This window comes from Cetorhinus maximus, chromosome 26, assembly GCF_964194155.1.
Source record: "Cetorhinus maximus chromosome 26, sCetMax3.hap1.1, whole genome shotgun sequence".
Taxonomy (NCBI): Eukaryota; Metazoa; Chordata; class Chondrichthyes; order Lamniformes; family Cetorhinidae; genus Cetorhinus; species Cetorhinus maximus.
In genome coordinates this window covers 23,187,323-23,207,885 of record NC_135904.1, presented here as the reverse complement: position 1 = coordinate 23,207,885, position 20,563 = coordinate 23,187,323, and the positions used below count along the sequence as shown (strand labels likewise).

At 40.2% G+C, this 20,563-nt stretch overlaps 1 protein-coding gene across 3 annotated transcripts in view; it reads right to left on the bottom strand.

The window, feature by feature from the left end:
• Positions 1-12,720, bottom strand: part of lrrc28 (leucine rich repeat containing 28) — a 62,804-nt gene extending 50,084 nt beyond the window's left edge. The window contains exons 1-6 of one of the 3 annotated variants that reach the window (XM_078530371.1): positions 12,655-12,720; positions 10,921-11,128; positions 10,201-10,241; positions 2,279-2,316; positions 1,385-1,534; positions 275-412 (exon numbers count right to left, since the gene is read on the bottom strand). In XM_078530371.1, the coding sequence (XP_078386497.1) occupies positions 275-412; positions 1,385-1,472 (226 nt within the window). In that variant the 5' untranslated portion in view covers positions 1,473-1,534; positions 2,279-2,316; positions 10,201-10,241; positions 10,921-11,128; positions 12,655-12,720. Of the gene's footprint in view, positions 1-274; positions 413-1,384; positions 1,535-2,278; positions 2,317-10,200; positions 10,242-10,920; positions 11,129-12,637 lie in introns of all 3 variants that reach the window. The other 2 variants (XM_078530372.1, XM_078530370.1) reach the window with 2 other exon arrangements.
• Between the last annotated feature and the right edge of the window lie 7,843 nt (positions 12,721-20,563).

Below are 20,563 nucleotides of genomic sequence, written 5' to 3'. Positions count from 1 at the left end.
ATTTCCTCCCTTTGAAGATGCAAGGCATGTGTTTTTCTGAACTTCCTTAACACTTAGTCTCCTTTCACAATTTAAGGGCTCTTTGGGAGCCCAATCATCTAAAGAATATGTATACTCAACTCTCTACAATGGTGCTAGGTATAATGAAAATATTACTTGCACTGTAGTACATATTCCAAATTTCATCAGATTCACAGATACCTATAAGGAAAGCAAACTTCAGTTCGCCTATCTCAAAGTCTTTCACAGTGAGAATTTAGGGTTATTTCCTCACCTGATGGAAGAAATTTCAGCTGGTTGTTAGCTAATCGCAGGTGTCGTAAAGATTTCAGTTGACCAATCTCAGAGCAGAGAATTGCCAATGCATTATTACTAAGATCCAATGACTGAAGTTTAACCAACGTGCCAATCGCTAGTATGGAGAAAATGAAAAAGTTAACATTGTCATCCCAACATTTCATTCTGGAATTCAGGGAAAACATTCTAGATATGCAGTAGCATATAATGGAGAATCTTTCTTACTATTTGGGAAATGGTTACTTAATACTGGGTAAGCACTAGAACTAACATATCTCGTAAATGGAACAAAACACATTACTGAATATACAGTTTCGTTGTAGTAAATTATTCACAAACTCAACATTGCACAATGCATGTACACGACAGCAGGACTTTAAACTATTGTGTATCTGAGAAGCTTTTAACAATAGGTAACAGCAGTGATTCATCCAGTTATTGCTGTCCTGCTCAAATTATAAACTTATGAATGCTTCAATCTGAGACACAGGTAAGTCATGCACTCTTATGCTCAAATTATGTACCGTCACTCAGCCCCATCACATATTCTTTATCTGCCAAATTTTAAGAAACTGTACCAGGGGACAAAAACTAAAGATATTGAGGAACGAGGTCTGTTACTACATCAAAATATCTACAAGCAAACTTCATCGACTTTTTTTCAGCAGTTGTAGATATTTCTCTCTAATGATCTATAAGGCACAATCTAAATGCGATATTTAATTATTTGAGAAGCAAAATTGCAAGCCCCTATTATAGTACAGCTTACTATATATCAGATCAGTACTGGTCAAATATTGGGTTTTTTTGAGAAAATCCTGTTCCTGTAAATCAATGTTTGGGATGCTTCCCTTTTCAGAAGCCAAACACCATAAATACAGAATCAGCTCATTTTAAGCAGATGTTAAAAAAACTGTCGACAAATTGACACCTTAACATTTATCATATTATATAAGTGACCTCAGACACAAAGGTTAATGAAATGCATTATGCTCAATTATCCTCGCTCAGAAGGAAATATAATTAAATTCACAACATTAAAAGATAATTTAAATAAAATACAATAATATGCAAGGTGAACACATACATGGAATAGATTTTCCATTTATTGGCCAGCAATCCCATGTTCTGCAAGAGGTCCTGCGGTTTTTTATTTTGACACAAGTCTTTCCCATGGAATTTCATCCAAAGCTTTTTGATAACATAAGCAAGAGTTCCACCAACTACTTTTAATATGCTGTAAAAAGTTAAGGATATCAATCATAACCTTCATCTTAATACTCATTCTGACTGTCAGGTTACTGCTATAAGAGCACTCCTCTAGATCACCTCTTAGAACAAACTTTGATTCTTTTATTAGGTAATGATTTAAAAACTGCAGTTTTATGCATCCGATTTATCACTCTTTTAAAAATAGGTACTGTACTGGCTTGCTTCTAGACCTGCTCAATCTGTCTTAAATAAATCAGTACTGTATTTCCAAAATATCTACTCTTAAGGCTTTAGCTGTACAGTGGGGTATTCTTTTAGGCTTAGAAATGATAGTTACTTTTTTATCATTTTTCAATTCATTCCAAAAAGAGCTTGGTCCCAACCATTTTTCAAAATCCATCTTCACCCTGCAGAGGGGGGCAATGATGAGAAGGAAGAGGAAGCAAAAATTCAAACCATTTCCCATTCACCAGAGGAATTACTTATGCACTTGTAGCCCTATCAATTGGACTGAGTGGTTTATCGCCATTTGTACTTGCTTCTGCCTTCTTCTCCAGCTGAAAAGTTGCTTTTTAGCAATTGTCCAGACTATGCTAAGCATGTCCTCTTGGAACAATGTTAATTTAGTAAGATGATTTTAATCTCTAAGCTTCAAGGGCAAACATTTTCAGGAGTATACAGTACTGATTACTGAACAACAGTGGGTTTCATAAATATGGAAATGTCAGACTGCCGAAACATCAATATTTTCTATACAAACTATTCTTACCTTCAGGAAGGACTGCTATGTTATTTGAATGCAAGTATCTAGAAGAGGAAAAGAGTTGCATTTTAGTTTAGAGAATGACAAATTGTGATTATTTTCATGGGTTGAGAAATCAGATTCTCAGTGAGTGAATGCAGATCAATATGGTAAATTAAGTTGGTGCAGAGAAAACAGCAAAGACAAGGATTAATATAAAAGCAAATTTATTATCCAGAAAACCACAAATAGCCTATTTTTTTTGCAATTACAGAATTTAGCCTTTGATGCATATTTGTGTTGGACCAGTAGCCAGAAATCTTATTTTTGATTCTTGCATTCGGATATAAGCACTATTACTAGGAAATGTGCTTTGGCATAACACAGCATCCAGATTTTTACACTTAGCGCAGATCATGCAAATTCTATATAAAATAGCTCTCAAAGCAATGACAATGCCAGGTTCCAATTGCATTAGGAAAAAATACTTGTTCCAGTACATTTTCAGGTGCACTGGGAATCATTTTAACCTAACCTGCCAACAGAAACAGGGCAAGTTCGGATCACAAATGTAAAATCAAATGGGGCGTAAAACCCCACTCTGGTCACACTGAATGGATCTGGAGAAAATAACCGACATTAAGTTTGTAGATTAACTGTCAAGCTTAAAATGTTGCTTAACCTGCAAATTTTCTGCGTAGTAATATTGTAACGCCTGGGCCCTCTTTTTAAATTAACGAAACTCCATAAATTAATTGGCAAAAACTTAATTATCAAAATTTATGATCAAGTTAAAAAAAAGACAAATCCAAAAGAATTTTTTCCGTACTTAAAAAATTAATTCCCTTGTCAATAAAACGTCAACATAGACCATAGCATATCTTAAGCTGTTCCACTATAAGCCAGTTCTACAATTTAATTCATATTCTAGAACTCAGGTTTCCACTGCTGTTATATCTTCTTTGTAGGGGTAAATACATATGAAATGTTTAGTTAGCGACACTGGAGATTAATAGCAATATAATCTATTGCACATGTCTCAATTTCAATAATTTTTGTAAATTGACACTTCTGGACTAACCAACTGAAATATTAACATGCTTTGGCTAATTTAGGTCTGTAAGTCATATCAAGTCAAGCATTAACAAACATTATGTAACGTTTCTCAGTAGAATAAAATATTAATGCACAACTCCCCTGCAGACTAAGTAGCAAGGTTATTTCATGGCAATAAGTGCTGCTACTCAATAAGTGACTGGTTTATTTCCTAATAATTCACTTGGGATAAAATATACGTAATGCAATATCAATTGTTACCTCTGCCACTGAAGGTGGGTGGACATGTTTTTGCCCCTATTCGTAAGCAATGTGTCTTAAAACTAATGGGCAGATTTCAACCAAACTTGGTACACAGATAGGACATAGCCCAAGCAAGAACTGATTAGTTTTTGGTGAAGATGCAGATAGGGTGAATTGACTTTTTTTTTCAAGAATGTTGTGGGTTGTATTATTTAGAATGTTGTTGATTGCTTTAGAATGTTGTGGACTACCTCAGGTGCTGTTGTGGAATTTGTCGCCATTGTCAAAATGTGAGCTGAGTTTTCAGAGTAGGTTGTTGGATGTGGACTGGCCTAGTAACTGGAAGAGGAAAAGAGTAGCATCTTAGTTTAGAGAATGATAAATTGTGATTATTTAAATAGATTGAGTGATGGAAGCTCTTAATAAAATATTTCGTTTTTCAGCCTTGTAGTTACAGAGCATCAACCAGGCCAGGAAAGGGCTCATGAAAGAGCTGCATAATTGTAAAACTATTGAGTTAACACAGCATCATGGAGGTATGTGCCCCGAGTGCTCTCTTCACTTGTTATGTTCTGCGATATCTTTCAGGTCCATCATCAACTTAATTAACCCTCAAACCAACTTAGACTAATCATTTTTGCTCAACATGATGATCATAATAATAAATAGCAAGCACACACATTAAAATAACTGGCACTGTATAGTACATAAAAAGTTTGTAGTGGAGTTCCCCAGGGGTCAGTATTGGGACCCTTGCGTGTGCAGGGACAATTTCAAAGTTTGCAGGTGAGACAAAACTTGGGAGAATTGTAAACTGTGAGGAGGACAGTGTAGAACTTCAAAAGGACATTGACACATTGGTGGAGTGAGCAGATAGGTAGCAGATGAAGTTCAAAGCGGAGAAGTGTGAGGTGTTATGCTTTGGTTCAGTGAACTTGAATAGACAGTATAAAATAAAGGGTACTATTCTAAAGGGTGTGCAGGAGCAGAGAGACCTGGGTGTGTATGTACATAAGTCGGTAAAGGTGGCAGGTCAGGTAGAGAGAGCTGTTTCTAAGCCATACAGTATTCTAGGCTTCATTAACAGGGGCATAGAGTACAAGAGCAGGGAGGTTATGATGAACTTTTATAAGACACTGGTTGGACCTCAGCTGGAGTATTGTGTACAGTTCTAGGTGCCACACTATAGGAAGGATGTGAACGCATTGGAGTGTGCAGAAGAGGTTTACAAGAATAGTTCCAGACATGAGACACTTCAGTTATGAGGAAAGATTGGAGAAGTTGGGACTGTTTTCCTTGGAGAGGAGAAGGCTAAAAGAAGGCTTGATGGAAGTTTTCAAAATCATGACAGGTCTGGACAGAGTATATAGGGAGAAACTGTTCCCACTCATAAATGGATCAAGAACCAGAGGGCACAGTTTTAAAGTGTTTTGCAAAAGAAGCAAATGCGAGCTGAAAATGAAGGAGTGAAAAAACTTCTTCACACAGCGAGTGGAATGCACTGCCTGGAAGCGTGATGGAAGCAGGTTTAATTGAGGCATTCAAGAGGGCATTGGATGATTATTTAAATAGAAACGATTTGCAGGGTTACAGGGAAAAAGGCAGGAGATTGGCACTAAGTTAAAATGTTCAGAGAGCCTGATGGGCTAAATGAGCTCCTTCTAACGCCGTAACAATCCTGTGATTCTCTGATAGTGACAGCCAGCAATTTCTGAAATTCGATCACAGATACTACATTCTTAAGCCAGTTGAACATCGACCCTCTAGTCCTGACCTTGATGTGAGACACTCCTTCATTTTCAGCCTTTTTTAGTCCTTCACTAATACCTGGCTGAAACCAGTCACAAGTGTAGAAAGGGAAAAAATGGTTTAATAATACTCCCATTTCAGAATGGGCTTCTGAAAGACAATTGACACAGCAATTAGAAGTCCAATGTGCTTTGCCAGCAGGAAACAAGATACGCTACAATGCCTCAACTTCTCCTAAATACTTCACCATTCCTGGATATAAAACTTGCTTACCCACAGTGGAGTTTAGGAACTGAAGAAAAGATGAGAGTTTTAGACTCAAGTTCTGCCTCTCCATGTTTGCAAAGAGTGCGAAATGCAGGGTGAAACTAAACTTAAGTTTAATTCTGAATACTCAAAGTCACTCAAAATTGACATGTTAAGCCTCACTCTTATTTTTGGAGCTTATTTTAATACTACTATATTTCTTACAGCACATGAAACATTAAATAAATACAATTGATATACTGGACTCTCTCGTATTTGGGTTTTGCACAAACATTGAATTATTCTACACTTAAGACGCTGTTTAATCAGGACATCAGTGGAAACAGATTTATGATGATTAATTAACCATCCCACCTAACCAGCCACAGCTGACTTCTGTTTATATGGTACTCAAGCCAGCCAACTAAAACCAGAGTTGAAAACAGATGAAAACAATACAATAGCCAAGTTTCCTCGCTAGTTGAAGTGCTGGTAGGCTGCAGAAGAGTAGCTGAATTTGGGAGCTGTGTAGACAGAACAGCTCAGTCTCACCCTTATCAGTATGCAAAACTCAAAAACCCCAAACTTTCACCAAGACTCAACAGTCATAATTGACTCTTGGAGGGGTCGGATTTGAGTATCTGACTGACTATCAGGGTTGATTTACAGAACGCTTTGAAGGAAATCTGCTCTCAGAACGTCATTCTTGTTTTTAAAAAAAATCCCTTCCACCACAAAAACAGGGGAATTCTTTGAATCAAAAGTAATCCTCCTTTGCACCATGATGTAAATTTGCCTTCCCTTTTTTAATACAAGTTATAAACAGCACTATTTCAATAGCTAATCTCAAACAAAACCTGTACTAATAACTTCAATAACGTCACAGTCCTGCTTTATTTTGTTGGTTATTTAACAATAATCCACAGTGTATTTAAGTATTCAGATTCTGCCTCCTCCCCGCACCTTGAGCATCTGAATCATTCAGCTCATTTTAAATGCCAATCTGATCTCTACCCTTTAGCAACAATTCAGATTCCTTGAATGGGACTGAGTTATTCACTGGTGATTTAGGGATTCTATAAAAACAGCGACACAAAGGTCACCAGAAAAGAAAAGGCTGATGGGGATGACCTGATAGAGATTTATAAGATTATAAAGGAGTTTGATAGGGTAGATGTAGAGAAAATTATTTTGCTTGTGGAAACTAGTGACCAAAAACATAAGATAGTCACAAATACATCCAGAAATGGTTAGAACACGAAATTCACTACCACAAGTAGTTGAGGCAAATAGAAAAATACATTTAAGGGGAAGCCGAATAAACACACAAGGGAGGAAAGAATAGAATAGGGTTAGATGAAGAGGGACAAGTGGTGGTTCGTGTGGAACAAAAATGCCAGCATGGACCAGTTTGGCCAAACGGCCTGTTTCTGTGCTGTATGTGCGATGAAATTACAGTGAAATCGCAGTCAAAATCAGATGACACAAAATTCCGCTCCATGTCCTTTGCACCATGATGTAAAGTTGCTCCATGCCGAAGTTAACAGCCACTCCAACCAGCAGAATAGCAAAAGCTATAGAACAATGCTTGTGATTGGCCAAATTTCTGCAATGGTCGGTCCAGGTTAGCCAAGCTTTTGTTCAGTGTTCAGCAAGAAAAATAATGCCAAAATTCCCCACAAAAGAGGCGCAAGGAAGCCAGCTTCTTTCACCAGGGGTCATGTGACTGCGCTGACCAATCAAAGCGGAGTGGTTAGAGCCACGCGCACTCAAATTGCTCTGAGAAGTGACACGAAAAGCGTTTCAGTATGGAAAAACCTGTGAAAAAGTTCGAAGTGTTGTCAATCGGAGCGCAGGTGAAGTTGAAACAGCAAGTGGAAAACCATGGCATGAAGTGGAAAGTGGGCATCGCCAAAGAGTGGGAGATTCTGCCGTCAAATTTGTCCATCATTCTGAAAGCCAAGGAGAACATCTCAGAACAGTTCAACAAACTGGCATTCTCTCCAGCAAGAAAGGGGGTGAGAATGGCTGCCTATCCCGATGTCAAAGAAGCTCTGCTAATATGGTTCGAGGCAGTCTGAGCAAAGAATCTTGCAGGAAAGGGGAGTCGCCTTGGCGAAGGAGCTAGGACAGGTGGAATTTACATGCAGCCACAGATGGCCGGACCGATTCAAGATAAGGCATAACATCGTCTTCCGCTCAGTGAGTGGCGAGGGCGCTGCCGTTACGACAGTAAACGATAAGATAATTATCTCCCGAATGCTCTCGCCTATGTCTTGAACAGGTATGCCCAAAGAGGCACTTTTAATGTGGATGAAACGGGATTGTTTTGCCATCTTTTGCCAGACCACTTTTTGATGTTTACGAGGGGCACATGTAATGGTGGAAAGTGGAGCGAGGAAAGTGTCAGTACTATAGCTTGTGCCAACATGGGTAGCACCAAAAAGCTGCCACTTCCTGTGATAGGAGGTCCAAGAAACCATGTTGCTTCACAGAAATCAAGACACTACCCGCTCAGTACGATGTTAACATCATCGTCTGGATGACCTCCAGCATATTTGAGGAGTGAATCGGGAAAGTGGCCAAAACATATTAATGAAAGAAAATAAAGTGCTATCATCTTGGACAACTGCACCATGCACCCAACATCGTTAGCCTAAAGAGCATGAAACTATTTTATTGCTTTCCAACACCATGGCCAATGGATCAGGGAGTGATTAGGGATCTGAAAACCCACTACCGATGGTATTTTTCAAGGCCATGGCATGGTAGACTGTAAACAAATGGGATAAAGATTTTTTTATTCTTCTACTGCATGTTTTTTATTTGGCATTCAAATCTGAACGTAAAGTACTAAGTGTTAGAATGACTCAATATGTAGCATTTCAAACATAGTGTAGACTCCGTTTGTAAGCATAATGGGTTACATAAATACGCATTCATGTGGCAAATTGGACTTCCTCAGCTATTATGAAGCTCTGCTTAACCCAAATTTGAAGGCAGCTCCCCTGGGATTTGGTTCATCGAGAGTTTACATATTTTCACTTTTAATAACATCAGACCTGATACATAAAACCACTGACAAATCACCATCCAAATGGGGGTTACTTATAAGCAAACAATTACTTGGCACAATGTTAAGCAAAGAGATGGCAGATCAGCCACAAAAACAATTGGCTGCACTTATTCCTTATGCCCACCAGTTCCTTATTTACAAAGCAAAAACCACCAAAAGTTCAATCATCTTCATACTTGTATAGCAAAAATAAATGTAATTATCTCTCCAGAGGTAAATATCCTAATATCCAAAAATCAGCATCCTACACCAGTTCCATGCATAACTAATACATTATGTTGCATGTTGAGTTACATCTAGCCTCAATCACGTAGGTAACATCGAACCACCTGGGCTGGAGATGTGGAGAACTTTGGGAGGACTTTTACTTTAAATGAGTTAGTCTGTTTAATATGGAGTGTCCGAACCTGTGAACAACAAAATTGCAGCTAGCTCTAATTCCTTTGTCATATATGCTAAACAACTGATATACTGTGCCATGCTTTTCAGTTTCTTATTCAATTCTTGAAGGTGTTTTGTAACTCTATCCCAGTGGAACACAGGGTCAATGGTTCGCTGCAGAACAATTGGGGGTTCTAATTCCACATTTATAACATGTTGCCTGCACATAACTCAGCCCAAGGCCAGCATAGAGGTTGCACTTGATTTGGCTTCTCGTAAAGTCTCTGTAAACTGTGCGAGAAGTGAACAACTGTTTTTACTGATCAATATTGTGTTGGGAACACTCTGGGGAAGTGTCTTCTACAACTATTTTCTACAATGTTTTAAAAATGGCAGAGTGTGTAATTATTGTAAAATATAGTTTGTACTAATACCATTCATTTACCTGTTGTGTTAAAGAAAGTAGTCATGCTGAATTACAAAACACCTTCAAGAATTGAATAACAAACAAAAAAGCAGGGTCCAGCATATCAATTGTTTAACATATATAACAAAGGAATGAGAGCTAGCTGCAATTTTGCCATTCATAGGTTCAGAGATTCCATACGAAATGGACTAATTCATTTGAAGTAAAATTCCTCCCAAAATGCTCTCCTTAACTAATATCTACGTTTGCATTTTTTGCATTGATATTCAATCTGGTTACAAACTATGCTGAAACGATACTGCATTAGAATCCTCCAACACAACAGAGCAGATACTTCATTCTGAACATCACCTAAAATAATGTTTAATAAAACTGACAGTTCTAAAGTTACTATGCACAAATGTAAAAAGATATTAATTGTAGGATAAGGTATTAATTTAAATTAAGCAGCAAATCTTGGCTTATACGGCATAAATTGCATTCTTAATGGTGACAAGACATGCATGTGGCTAAGGACATCAATGTGAACAAACCATGAAATCATTGTTGATTGTTGTAAAAAGCCCATCTGGTTCACCAATGTCCCTTAGGGAAGGGAATCTGCCATCCTCACCTGGTCTAGCCTACATGTGACTCCAGACCCACGTGTGGTTGACTCTTAAATGCACTCTGAAGTAGGGGCAAATAGGGATGGGTAATGAATGCTGGCCTGGCCAGCGACACCCACCTCCCATGAACAAATTTTTAAAAAGGCAGTTTGAGAATACTCACAATTCAGTGAGATTTGGAAGCTTCTGTCCAAGGTTTTCTGGCTGAAAATAGTAAAAAGTTGCAGTTATTTTTAATGCTTATTGTTTATTTTTGGGAACTGTTACATGTTTAGACACTAAAAAGTTGAATTTACACAAAACATTCCTTCATATTTTCTGTCCGAAGCATTACTGCAGAACATAATTAAGCAAACTCTGCAATGCAATAAATAAAGAAGATCCATGATTAAAGGACAAGCTACTTGTAAATGGTTCCAGGATACAGCCCTGCAGGATAATGTATTTCTGTCTTTGAAGATTAAAACATTTCCCCAGGATAGAATGTTTCTCTTCCAACTTGTTCCCCTGTGCTCCTTAACTGAAATCATTATAATACCAAACACCAACAGCTCTTCGCTATTTCTCCAAGACCGAGCTGCTGGGTTAACAGCTCGCACTCAATGGATTGTTAAGTAGAAAAATACTGCAAAACGAGGCAACAGGCTAAGCTGCAAACGTTTACATTCTGTTCTCCACCTGGCTTGGTTAGATGTAGTATGAAATCCGCTACCTGAGCACAGGCTGCAAGTCGAAAGTGGAACCAGCTCCAATTTGAGGTTTATCTGTTTGCCACTGAATCTAATGAATCTGGGATGACACACAAAACCTGTAACTTGCCTACAAGCTTTTGAAACAACCTGACAATTTATTTGTAAATTAAAGCAGGAAAAACCATGCATACCAGTGTTGTTAGTGAATTCATCTTCATATAAAGGTGTTCCAAGTATTCTGAGCCACCATCTTTCAATAATTCACGAGGAAATTTGCATAGGTTCTTGTAATTGAGAAACAGTTTTTTCTGCTTCTCCTTCTTGGCCACCAAGATAGTTTTCCAAAGGTCAGTGTTCATGATCTGTCTTAATGGCACAACATCAAAACTCCATGATTTCCTGAAAAAAAATATAGCCCAAGGTTAACTCATCTAGTTTCCTGTTGAAAGCATCTGAGCATTTGCCTCAGCCAGTTCCTGCAGTAGCAAGTTCCACATTCCAACCAGAGTAACTAAGCATCTCCTTATTAGATCTTTCTTGCATTTAGAGCTCCCAGATCCAGATTGTTCTATAAGTGGAAACATTCTCTCCATTTCTACCTTTCCAATGCAGTCATCAGATCACTTCTAAATCATATCTTTTTTAAGTGAGAAAAGCCCCAGACTGTTCAATCTTTCCCAGTAATCATAATCTTTTATTCCTGGTACATTCTTGTAAAAGTTTTTTAGACTGTTTCCAGTGCTATGTCCTTTATAATATACAGAACAGAACTGTGCACAGTACTCTAAATGTGGTCTTACCAGGAGCCTACATCCTTCACTACTTTGAATGCTATACACCTAGAAATGAATCCCAGTGCTTTGGTGACGTTATGCTAATTTTAAAGGTTTGTTCACCCGCATCTCTTCAAACCCATTTAGTTTCTTATTTTCTAAAATGCATTACCTCACATTTATTAGCGTATTCACCATGTAATTGCAATCTGCAAGTTTTCGGAAGTTTTTTTTTTATTATGTTTATTCTTCAGGTCTTAGCTTATACCCTCAATGTGATACCATCTGCAAATATTTTGATGAGTTACTTGTTTCTATGTCCTAATTATTAAGGTAAGTAATAAGAAACAGGGTTTCCTTCAATTTAAATAACTACCCTCTAACCCTGCTCTTTATCTTTATTTTAGCCAATTCACCATTCATTCGGCTGGGTGTTCCCTGACTCCCAACACCCTAACCTTCGTCACAAGCCTACAAAGTGCATTATTATGGACCACAGCTTCCTCTCCCCGGCCCACCAAGAAAATGAAACTACGAACAATGCTGAAAAGAGAGACCTGTTACCAAAAGCTTGACATCATGCACTCACCAGGGCAAAGGCAAAAATGCCACAGTGCATTCTTGTCTTTGTTTTCGATGAGCGAAATACAAAAGGCTTCAGCAGCGTCTCTCTCTTTTCGGCAAAACCCGGGTTCTGTTTGAAATAAAACCTAGAATTGGGTTTTTTTTTTGAATCATCGAGGCAAAAAGGGAACAAAAGCCCCCACAAAGTCAGCCTGGATAACAAAGACTGCCCTTCAAATCCATCGAAGGCTGAGGGATTTGACATCATTGCATTGGATATTTAGTTAGGTGCCCAGTGAATTGGAGCCATGGTATTGACTGTGAATCAGGGTTTGTTCTTTAACCAGAAGATCCACAAGACAAGAGGCCGTTTGCCTCCAGGTCACACACACCACAACATGGTTGGCTGCAGATGGATAAACACCTCCTGGAGCCTGGAAAGGTGCAATGATGGGCAAACACAGCCACCTCGGGCCAGACACGATAAACCGCCAAGCCCAGGGCTCGCGCTCTGTCTCTCCCTCTCTCCCTCCCTCCCTCAGAACATTTTAAAGCTGCCCGACAAACGCACCATTGGCACCAACTTACCCCTCACTCCCCAGCCCAGCGCCGCAACAAACCCGCTCCTCATTCGTCCATTCTCACCCGCTGGCCACCAATCCCCTGCCAGGTCAGCAAGCAGCCTCCCGATTGGGTAATGGCTCGCTAAGCATGCTGGGAGTTGTAGTCCGGTCCGGACCCACCTCTCCCCCTCCCCCTCCCCCCTCCCCATGGATAAAAACGATAAGCTAAAAGCTACTGCGGATGCTGGAAATCCAAAACAAGAACAGAATTACCTGGAAAAACTCAGCAGGTGGAGAAGAAATCGGTTAACGTTTCGAGTCTTCATGAACCTCCGGCAGAACTGAGTATAGTTAGGAGAAAGGTGAAATATAAGCTGGCCTAAGGTGGGGTGGGGGGGGGGGGGCGAGGGTTATTACCACATATTTCACCCCTCTCCTAACTGTACTTCAGTTCTGTTGAAGGGTCATGTTGGACTCGAAACGTCAACTCTTTTCTTCTCCGCCGAGGCTGCCAGACCTGCTGAGTTTTTCCAGGTAATTCTGTTTTTGTTTTGGATTTCCAGCATCCGCAGTAGCTTTTTGTTTTTACCACTGCTCTCACTCACTGACTTCCCTGTCACAACCCCAATGAGTTCCAGCAACTTCTCTGATCCATTTCCCCCCCAGCTCAGCAGGCTTCCTCTCACTTGAGTGCCAGAGTCAGAAGATTGTAGGCTCAAGTCCCACTGCAGAGACTTGAGCAAATAAATCTTTGCTGATATATAAACACCGAGTGCTGCACTGTTGGAGGTGCTGTCTTTTGGCTAATATGTGAAACTGAATCTTAGCCTGCCTTCTCAGGTGGACGTTAAAGATCCCACAGCTGCTATTTTGAAGAACATTGTCCCACTGCAGAGGCTTAAACAAATAAATCTAGGCTGACACTCCCAGTACTGTACTGAGGGAGTGCCGCATTGTCAGAGGTGCCATCTCTCGGGTAAGATGTGAAAGCAGTCTGCCTTCTCAGGTGGACATAAAAGCTCCCACAGCTGCTATTTTGAAGAAGAACAGGGTAGATTTTACAGTTGCTCCGTGCACAAAGAATGTTCATGAGCAAATAAACCATAAAAGGGTCAATGAATCTCTAACTTACATTTTAAACCTCAGTTTGTAGGACCAAATTTTTGACAAAGGTTCTTTGTCAGTCTGGCAACACGGCTATATGGCATTCAACATCCGAGAAAATATGAGAATGTTCCTTTGGGAATAAAGGGTCAGTGGCAAGAAATAATCTATGTCACTTGCAAGATATATAACATTTGGGAAGTCTATAAAATCTCTGAGAATAATTTCATTCAGGGAAGATTTGCTGACGGTAGACATGGTAAATTGATTAATTAAAAGCAGTTATACTGCCCCCTCGTGGCTACCACAATCTGAAATATACCCAGATGCATCTATGTTGAATTAGCTGCCCGCTAAAAGGTGAAAGGTGCAACATAAATACAAATGTTTCTATTATATAATATGAGGTACTGTGAGTCAACTTCCACAAAAGTGAAATACTTACAGGACTGTTTGAGATGGCTCAACAGAGTGAGACAATATTTCACGGTAGACCCAAATTTATTGCACTATGAAATACCAGGATTTTGATCCATCAGCGATGAAGGACAATTGATTTTTTTTTCAAATTCTTTTCAGGGTATGTCCAAGTCAGGTTGGTGTGTGATGTGGAGTAGAATTTGATGGTGATCATACATCAATGAAATGTCGCTGTTATAAGGTCACACACTTATCCTTATCAGTGGAGTGTGGTAACATTATTAAAGAAAATGACCCCACAGCAGCATGCAGTCCAGAGCATTTGCCATACCTTTTGCACACTCATGTATATCACACTCAACAAGAACAGCTTCATAAATTCAGAGCCATGGTTGCCTGAAATTTGCCAGTGGGCTTGAATTAAAGTGGTGTGTAATGGAAACAAATAATATTAATTTGGTTATTCTATCTCTTTAGTATTTCTTTCACTTAGATTTTTGAGAAACGTTAATATTTCAGGGCTGAAAGATCATTGAACTGAGACGTTAACTCAGTTTCACTCATGCAGATGCTGCCAGACCTGCTGAGCATTTCCAGCATTTTGTTTTTATTTCAGGTTTCCAGCAACCACAGTATTTTGCCTTTATTTTAAGCTTTGCAAATGATTGGATGAATTCATTGTGGTTAGATTAAGTTAAGGAATTTGTAAGAAACTGGGATTGTTAAAAGGAGTTGAGGCAGAGACAAGTTGGCTATATAAAAACAGAGATAAGTTGGCTATATGTTTCCTTGATGTAGTGAGAAAATAGTTTGAACTAAAAATGTGAAGGAGGAAAGCTGCATGGTTTGCAAAAGACAGAAAAAGCAAAAATAAGAAACCTGTGAAAATCATACAAGTATCAGAAAGTCACAGACAACACTCTAAGCAGACAAGTAAACCGAATTGGAAAGGAGAATGTGGGTAAAGGCCATGTCTTTAATTAACACAGGGAAAGAATGAAATGGGGACCTGAAAACATTTGTATGATCGAGAGATAAAGATCATATTCATCATACTATTTAAGTAACTGAAACTTGGCTGAAAGTACCAATGAATGGCGAATGAGCCTGCAAAGTTCTGCATGTTTTTGGAAAAAGAGAGACTGGGTGGAGAAATTGGGGAAAAGTTTGTTTCCTCATCACCAGGTCAAAGTCACAAGATTCCACCAATTATGTTAGTTCAGGAAAGCTTTTCTGAGGCGTGTATGTTCTAGTTTTAGAAGTTTATTTATATTAAAAATATTCAATTGACTAAAAAACTGACTAGTGTATGTCAATTAAACTATTAAATGTTTCAGTATAGATTTTTAAAGTAATTTTCAGTAATTTAAAATCAGAATTCTCAAAGAACGAAGGAGTACTGAACACCCTTATTAAAAACGCTTATTTTTGGTGATAAACTCATTTTTAGCTGTAATAATAAAACTGCATCAGGCTACCACTCTTAAATATATCAAGGAGCACTTTTTAACAGAAAGAAAATGCAGCAGACTGGGAGCTGACTGTGTTCAGAAAATTCAGGCATAAGGCCTCCTAAATGCATTTGGAAAGGTCTTAACTCATGTTTCACGTGCAAGTCCTAAATGCTAATCAAAAACAAAAATACCTGGAAAAACTCAGCAGGTCTGGCAGCATCTGCGGAGAGGAACACAGTTAACGTTTCGAGTCCGAATGACCCTTCAACAGAACTAAGTAAAAATAGAAGAGAGGTGAAATATAAGCTGGTTTAAGGGGGTGGTGGGACAAGTAGAGTTGGATAAAGGGCCAGTGATAGGTGGAGATAACCAAAAGATGTCACAGACAAAAGGACAAAGAGGTGTTGAAGGTGGTGATATTATCTATGGAATGTGCTAATTAAGGGTAGAAAGCAGAACAAGCAAGGTACAGATAGCCCTAGTGGGGGTGGGGTGGGGTGAAGGAATCAAAAAAGGCTAAAAGGTAGAGATAAAACAATGGATGGAAATACATTTAAAAATAATGGAAATAGGTGGGAAAAGAAAAATCTGTATAAATTATTGGAAAAATAAGGGGGGGATCGGAAAGGGGGTGGGGATAGAGGAGAGAGTTCATGATCTAAAATTGTTGAACTCAATATTCAGTCCGGAAGGCTGTAAAGTGCCTAGTCGGAAGATGAGGTGCTGTTCCTCCAGTTTGCGTTGAGCTTCACTGGAACAATGCAGCAGGCCACAGACAGACATCTGGGCATGAGAGCAGGGTGGAGTGTTGAAATGGCAAACGACAGGGAGGTCTGGGTCATGCTTGCGGACCGAAGGTGTTCTGCAAAGCAGCCACCCAGTCTGCATTTGGTCTCTCCAATGTAGAGGAGACCGCATTGGGAGCAACGAATGCAGTAGACTAAATTGAGGGAAGTGCAAGTGAAATGCTGCTTCACTTGAAAGGAGTGTTTGGGCCCTTGGACGGTGAGGAGAGGAGAAGTAATGGGGCAGGTGTTGCACCTTCTGCGGTTGCATGGGAAGGTGCCGTGGGAGGGGGTTGAGGTGTAGGGGTGATGGAGGAGTGGACCAGGGTGTCCCGGAGGGAACGATCCCTGCGGAATGCCGCCAGGGGGAGTGAAGGGAAGATGTGTTTGGTGGTGGCATCATGCTGGAGTTGGCGGAAATGGCGGAGGATGATCCTTTGAATGCGGAGGCTGGTGGGGTGATAAGTGAGGACAAGGGAGACCCTATCATGTTTCTGGGAGGGAGAGGAAGGTGTGTGGGCGGATGCACAGGAGATGGGCCGGACACGGTTGAGGGCCCTGTCAACCATCGTGGGTGGGAAACCTCGGTTAAGGAAGAAGGAAGACATGTCAGAGGAACTGTTTTTGAAAGTGGCATCATCAGAACAGATGCGATGGAGGCGAAGGAACTGAGAGAATGGGGTGGAGTCCTTACAGGAAGCGGGGTGTGAGGAGCTGTAGTCGAGGTAGCTGTGGGAGTCGGTAGGCTTGTAATGGATATTGGTGGACAGTCTATCACCAGAAATTGAGACAGAGAGATCAAGGAAGGGAAGGGAAGTGTCAGAGATGGACTATGTGAAAATGATGGAGGGGTGGAAATTGGAAGCAAAATTAATAAATTTTTCCAGGTCCAGACGAGAGCATGAAGCAGCACTGAAGTAATCATCGATGTACTGGAGAAAGAGTTGTGGGAGGGGGCCGGAGTAGGACTGGAACAAGGAATGTTCCACATACCCCATAAAGTGACAGGCATAGCTGGGGCCCATACGAGTACCCATAGCCACACCTTTTATTTGGAGGAAGTGAGAGGAGTTTAAGGAGAAATTGTTCAGTGTGAGAACAAGTTCAGCCAGATGGAGGAGAATAGTGGTGGAAGGGTGTTTGTTCGGGCCTCTGTTCAAGGAAGAAGCTAAGGGCCCTCAGGCCACCCTGGTGGGGGATGGAAGTGTAGAGGGATTGGACGTCCATGGTGAAGAGGAGGCGGTTGGGGCTAGGGAACTGGAAATTGTTGATATGATGTAGGGTGTCAGAGGAATCACGGATGTAGGTGGGAAGGGACTGGACAAGGGGAGAGAGAATGGAGTCAAGATAGCAAGAAATGAGTTCCGTGGGGCAGGAACAGGCTGACACGATCGGTCTGCCGGGACAGTCCTGTTTGTGGATTTTGGGTAGGAGGTAGAAGCAGGCTGTCCGAAATGCTAATACTGGATCCTTTATCCAAATGGCAGGCAGAGTACTTCCAAGGCAAATATTTGTACACATCTCCAATCATATTAGACATTGGCATTTGTTTTACACTAGTTAAAGTAATGTAATGTTGACGATTTTCTAGGCTGTGACTTGGGAATTTAAAAAAAAATTCTTCCATGGGATGTGAGCATCAAGGCCAGCATTTGTCGTCTATCCCTAATTATCCTTGAGAAGGTGATGGTGAGCTGGCTTCTTGAACTGCAGCAGTCCATCTGGTGCAGGTACACTCAAAAGTGCTGCTTGGAAAGGAATTATTTCCTTTTGTTTGGTAAGTAAGAAAAGGGCTCAAGAGTTGTGTGTCATTCTTGTTAAGATGGATCAATTCACTGCAAATTGCATCATTGTGTTGTGCATTTGTAAATAGATATGAAAAGCTTTGCCAACCAGTTCCTTTCCAAAGATCCTAATTAAGCGAGATAAATTTTAGATGCACTTCACATCAGGCAGAAGTTAACTAAAGTTGACAGGAAAATTGCTCTTCTTGTTAAGGGTTTAAGCCTGAGTTCAAGGAGGATCTCACAATAGTGTTGTTTGCACACTTAGGGGAAGTTTGTTTCTCTTAGTTAGCTCATTCCACTGGTCGAATATGTTGGAGAACTATTTACTTAGGTTACTGCAAAGTAGTGAATGAAAATATCTACTGTTGAACAGTTTCATGTACCTGGATCTGTCAAATGCCCTTCAGATTCCTTAGATCACTGAATATGAATGAACAACGTATAATGAATGAAACCACTTATTTTCTACTTCAAGGCTTGTGCAATAGGATGGCCTGAATACTACCACTATTGAAATATATTATTACACTCTGGGAACACACTGCAAATGTAGTCAAATTTCAAAATTCTGCCCTACTTTCATTCAGCTCAAATTCACCAAGACGTGGAAAGAAAATGGAAACCAAAGGCCTACAGTTGACAATTGCAATAGATGAGAATGACCTCAGGATTTCATTCGAAAGTGTGGGAGGAAATCATGTTACAAAATTCTTTATATAATTGAGTTAAATGATAACACCCAAATTCTGTTGCATATCCCAAGTTTAGATGCCAAAACAGGATTATTGCTCCATCACCACCAATACTGCAGCAACTCAGAGAAGTGCATGTAGTTCTGGTTGCCATATTATAAAAAAGATACAGGGGCACTGGAGAGGCTGCAGACAAGGATGATACCAGAAGTGAGTAGGTACACTTATCAGGAAAGGATTGATAGGCTGGGTCTCTTTTCTCTTGAATAAAGGAGCCTGAAGGGTGACCTAATAGAGATCTTTAGAGTTATGAAAGGTTTTGAGAGAGTGGCTACAAAGAGAGTGTGTTTCCTCTTGTGGGGAAGAGGGTAACTAGAGGCTATCAATATAAGATAGTCACCAAGAAAAACAATTGGGAATTCAGAAGCCACTTCTTCACCAAGTAAGAATGTGGAACTTGCAACCACAGGAACTGGCTGAAGCGAATAGCATAGATGTTTTTAAGCGAAAACAAGACAAGCATGTGAGGGAGAAGGGAATAGATAGATGGCTGTGATGACAGATTTAGATGAGAAAAGATGGGAAGAGACTTACAAGAAGCATAAATACTGGCATGGACTGGTTGGGCTGAATGGCCATTTCTGGCTTTGGATATCCTTCCTTCCCAAAGATTGAAATATGTCTACTCTGCACCAAAATCATCTCCTTTTGAAAACCTCCCATTTTGCTATTACTATTTTGCCTACCAGTTTTTGATTCCAATCCACCTGGGCCAGATCCATTTTCAACTCACTGATGTTATCCCTCCTCCAGTTTAATACTTTTGCACTTGATTGTGCCTTTTCCTTTCCATAACTATTCTAAACAAAATGATACTATGATTACTGTTGCCCAATAGTTTCCCACTGAACTATGTTCCACTTGCCTCACTTCATTCCTCAGGACTAGATCCAGCATTGCTTAATTCTTCAATGAGCTGGAATAACACTGATCAAGGCAGTTCTTTTGTACACATTGCAGGAATTCCATCCTTTCTTCACCCTTTGAACTATTACTAACTCAGCCTATACTAGGATAATTGAAGTCCCCCTTATCATTACTCTGTGGCTCTTGCATTTTTCTTAATTTGCCTGCAAATTTGCTCGTCCCTATCTCCTTCCCATTATTTGGTGGACAAATCAGAATAACTCCTTTGCTCATCATTAATTCCAACTGAATAGGCTTTGTATTTTACCCCTCAACTACATCAGCCCAGAACTTCCGATCTCTGGATGGTCACACCCCAGAGGCCCTAAAGATGAGCTGGGGGACCTCTTGGAAGTCCCAATGCACTGACGACATGAGAATTGCCCAGGAAGTTTGGACTTCCGATGGGCAACTCCCCTGCACCTGGGATCCTCCGAAACTCTGAGTTAGAGTCAGGGACTTCAGATGGTTCCAACTCACTTACCAGAATAATTACCCAGGAAAAGCTAAAAGGATTAAAACCAGTTCTAACTCCCGGGTAATTATACTACTAATCCACTGCCTCCCACTGCCACCAGGCTCCCCTGTGGACCACCCGACTACCCTCCGAACCGCCTACTATCCACCAAGTACTCAACTACCCACCCAGGGACCACCACCCCTTGACAATCACACCCCAACCCCCCCGACCACTCAACCACCCCCTAACCACCTGCCCACTTATCT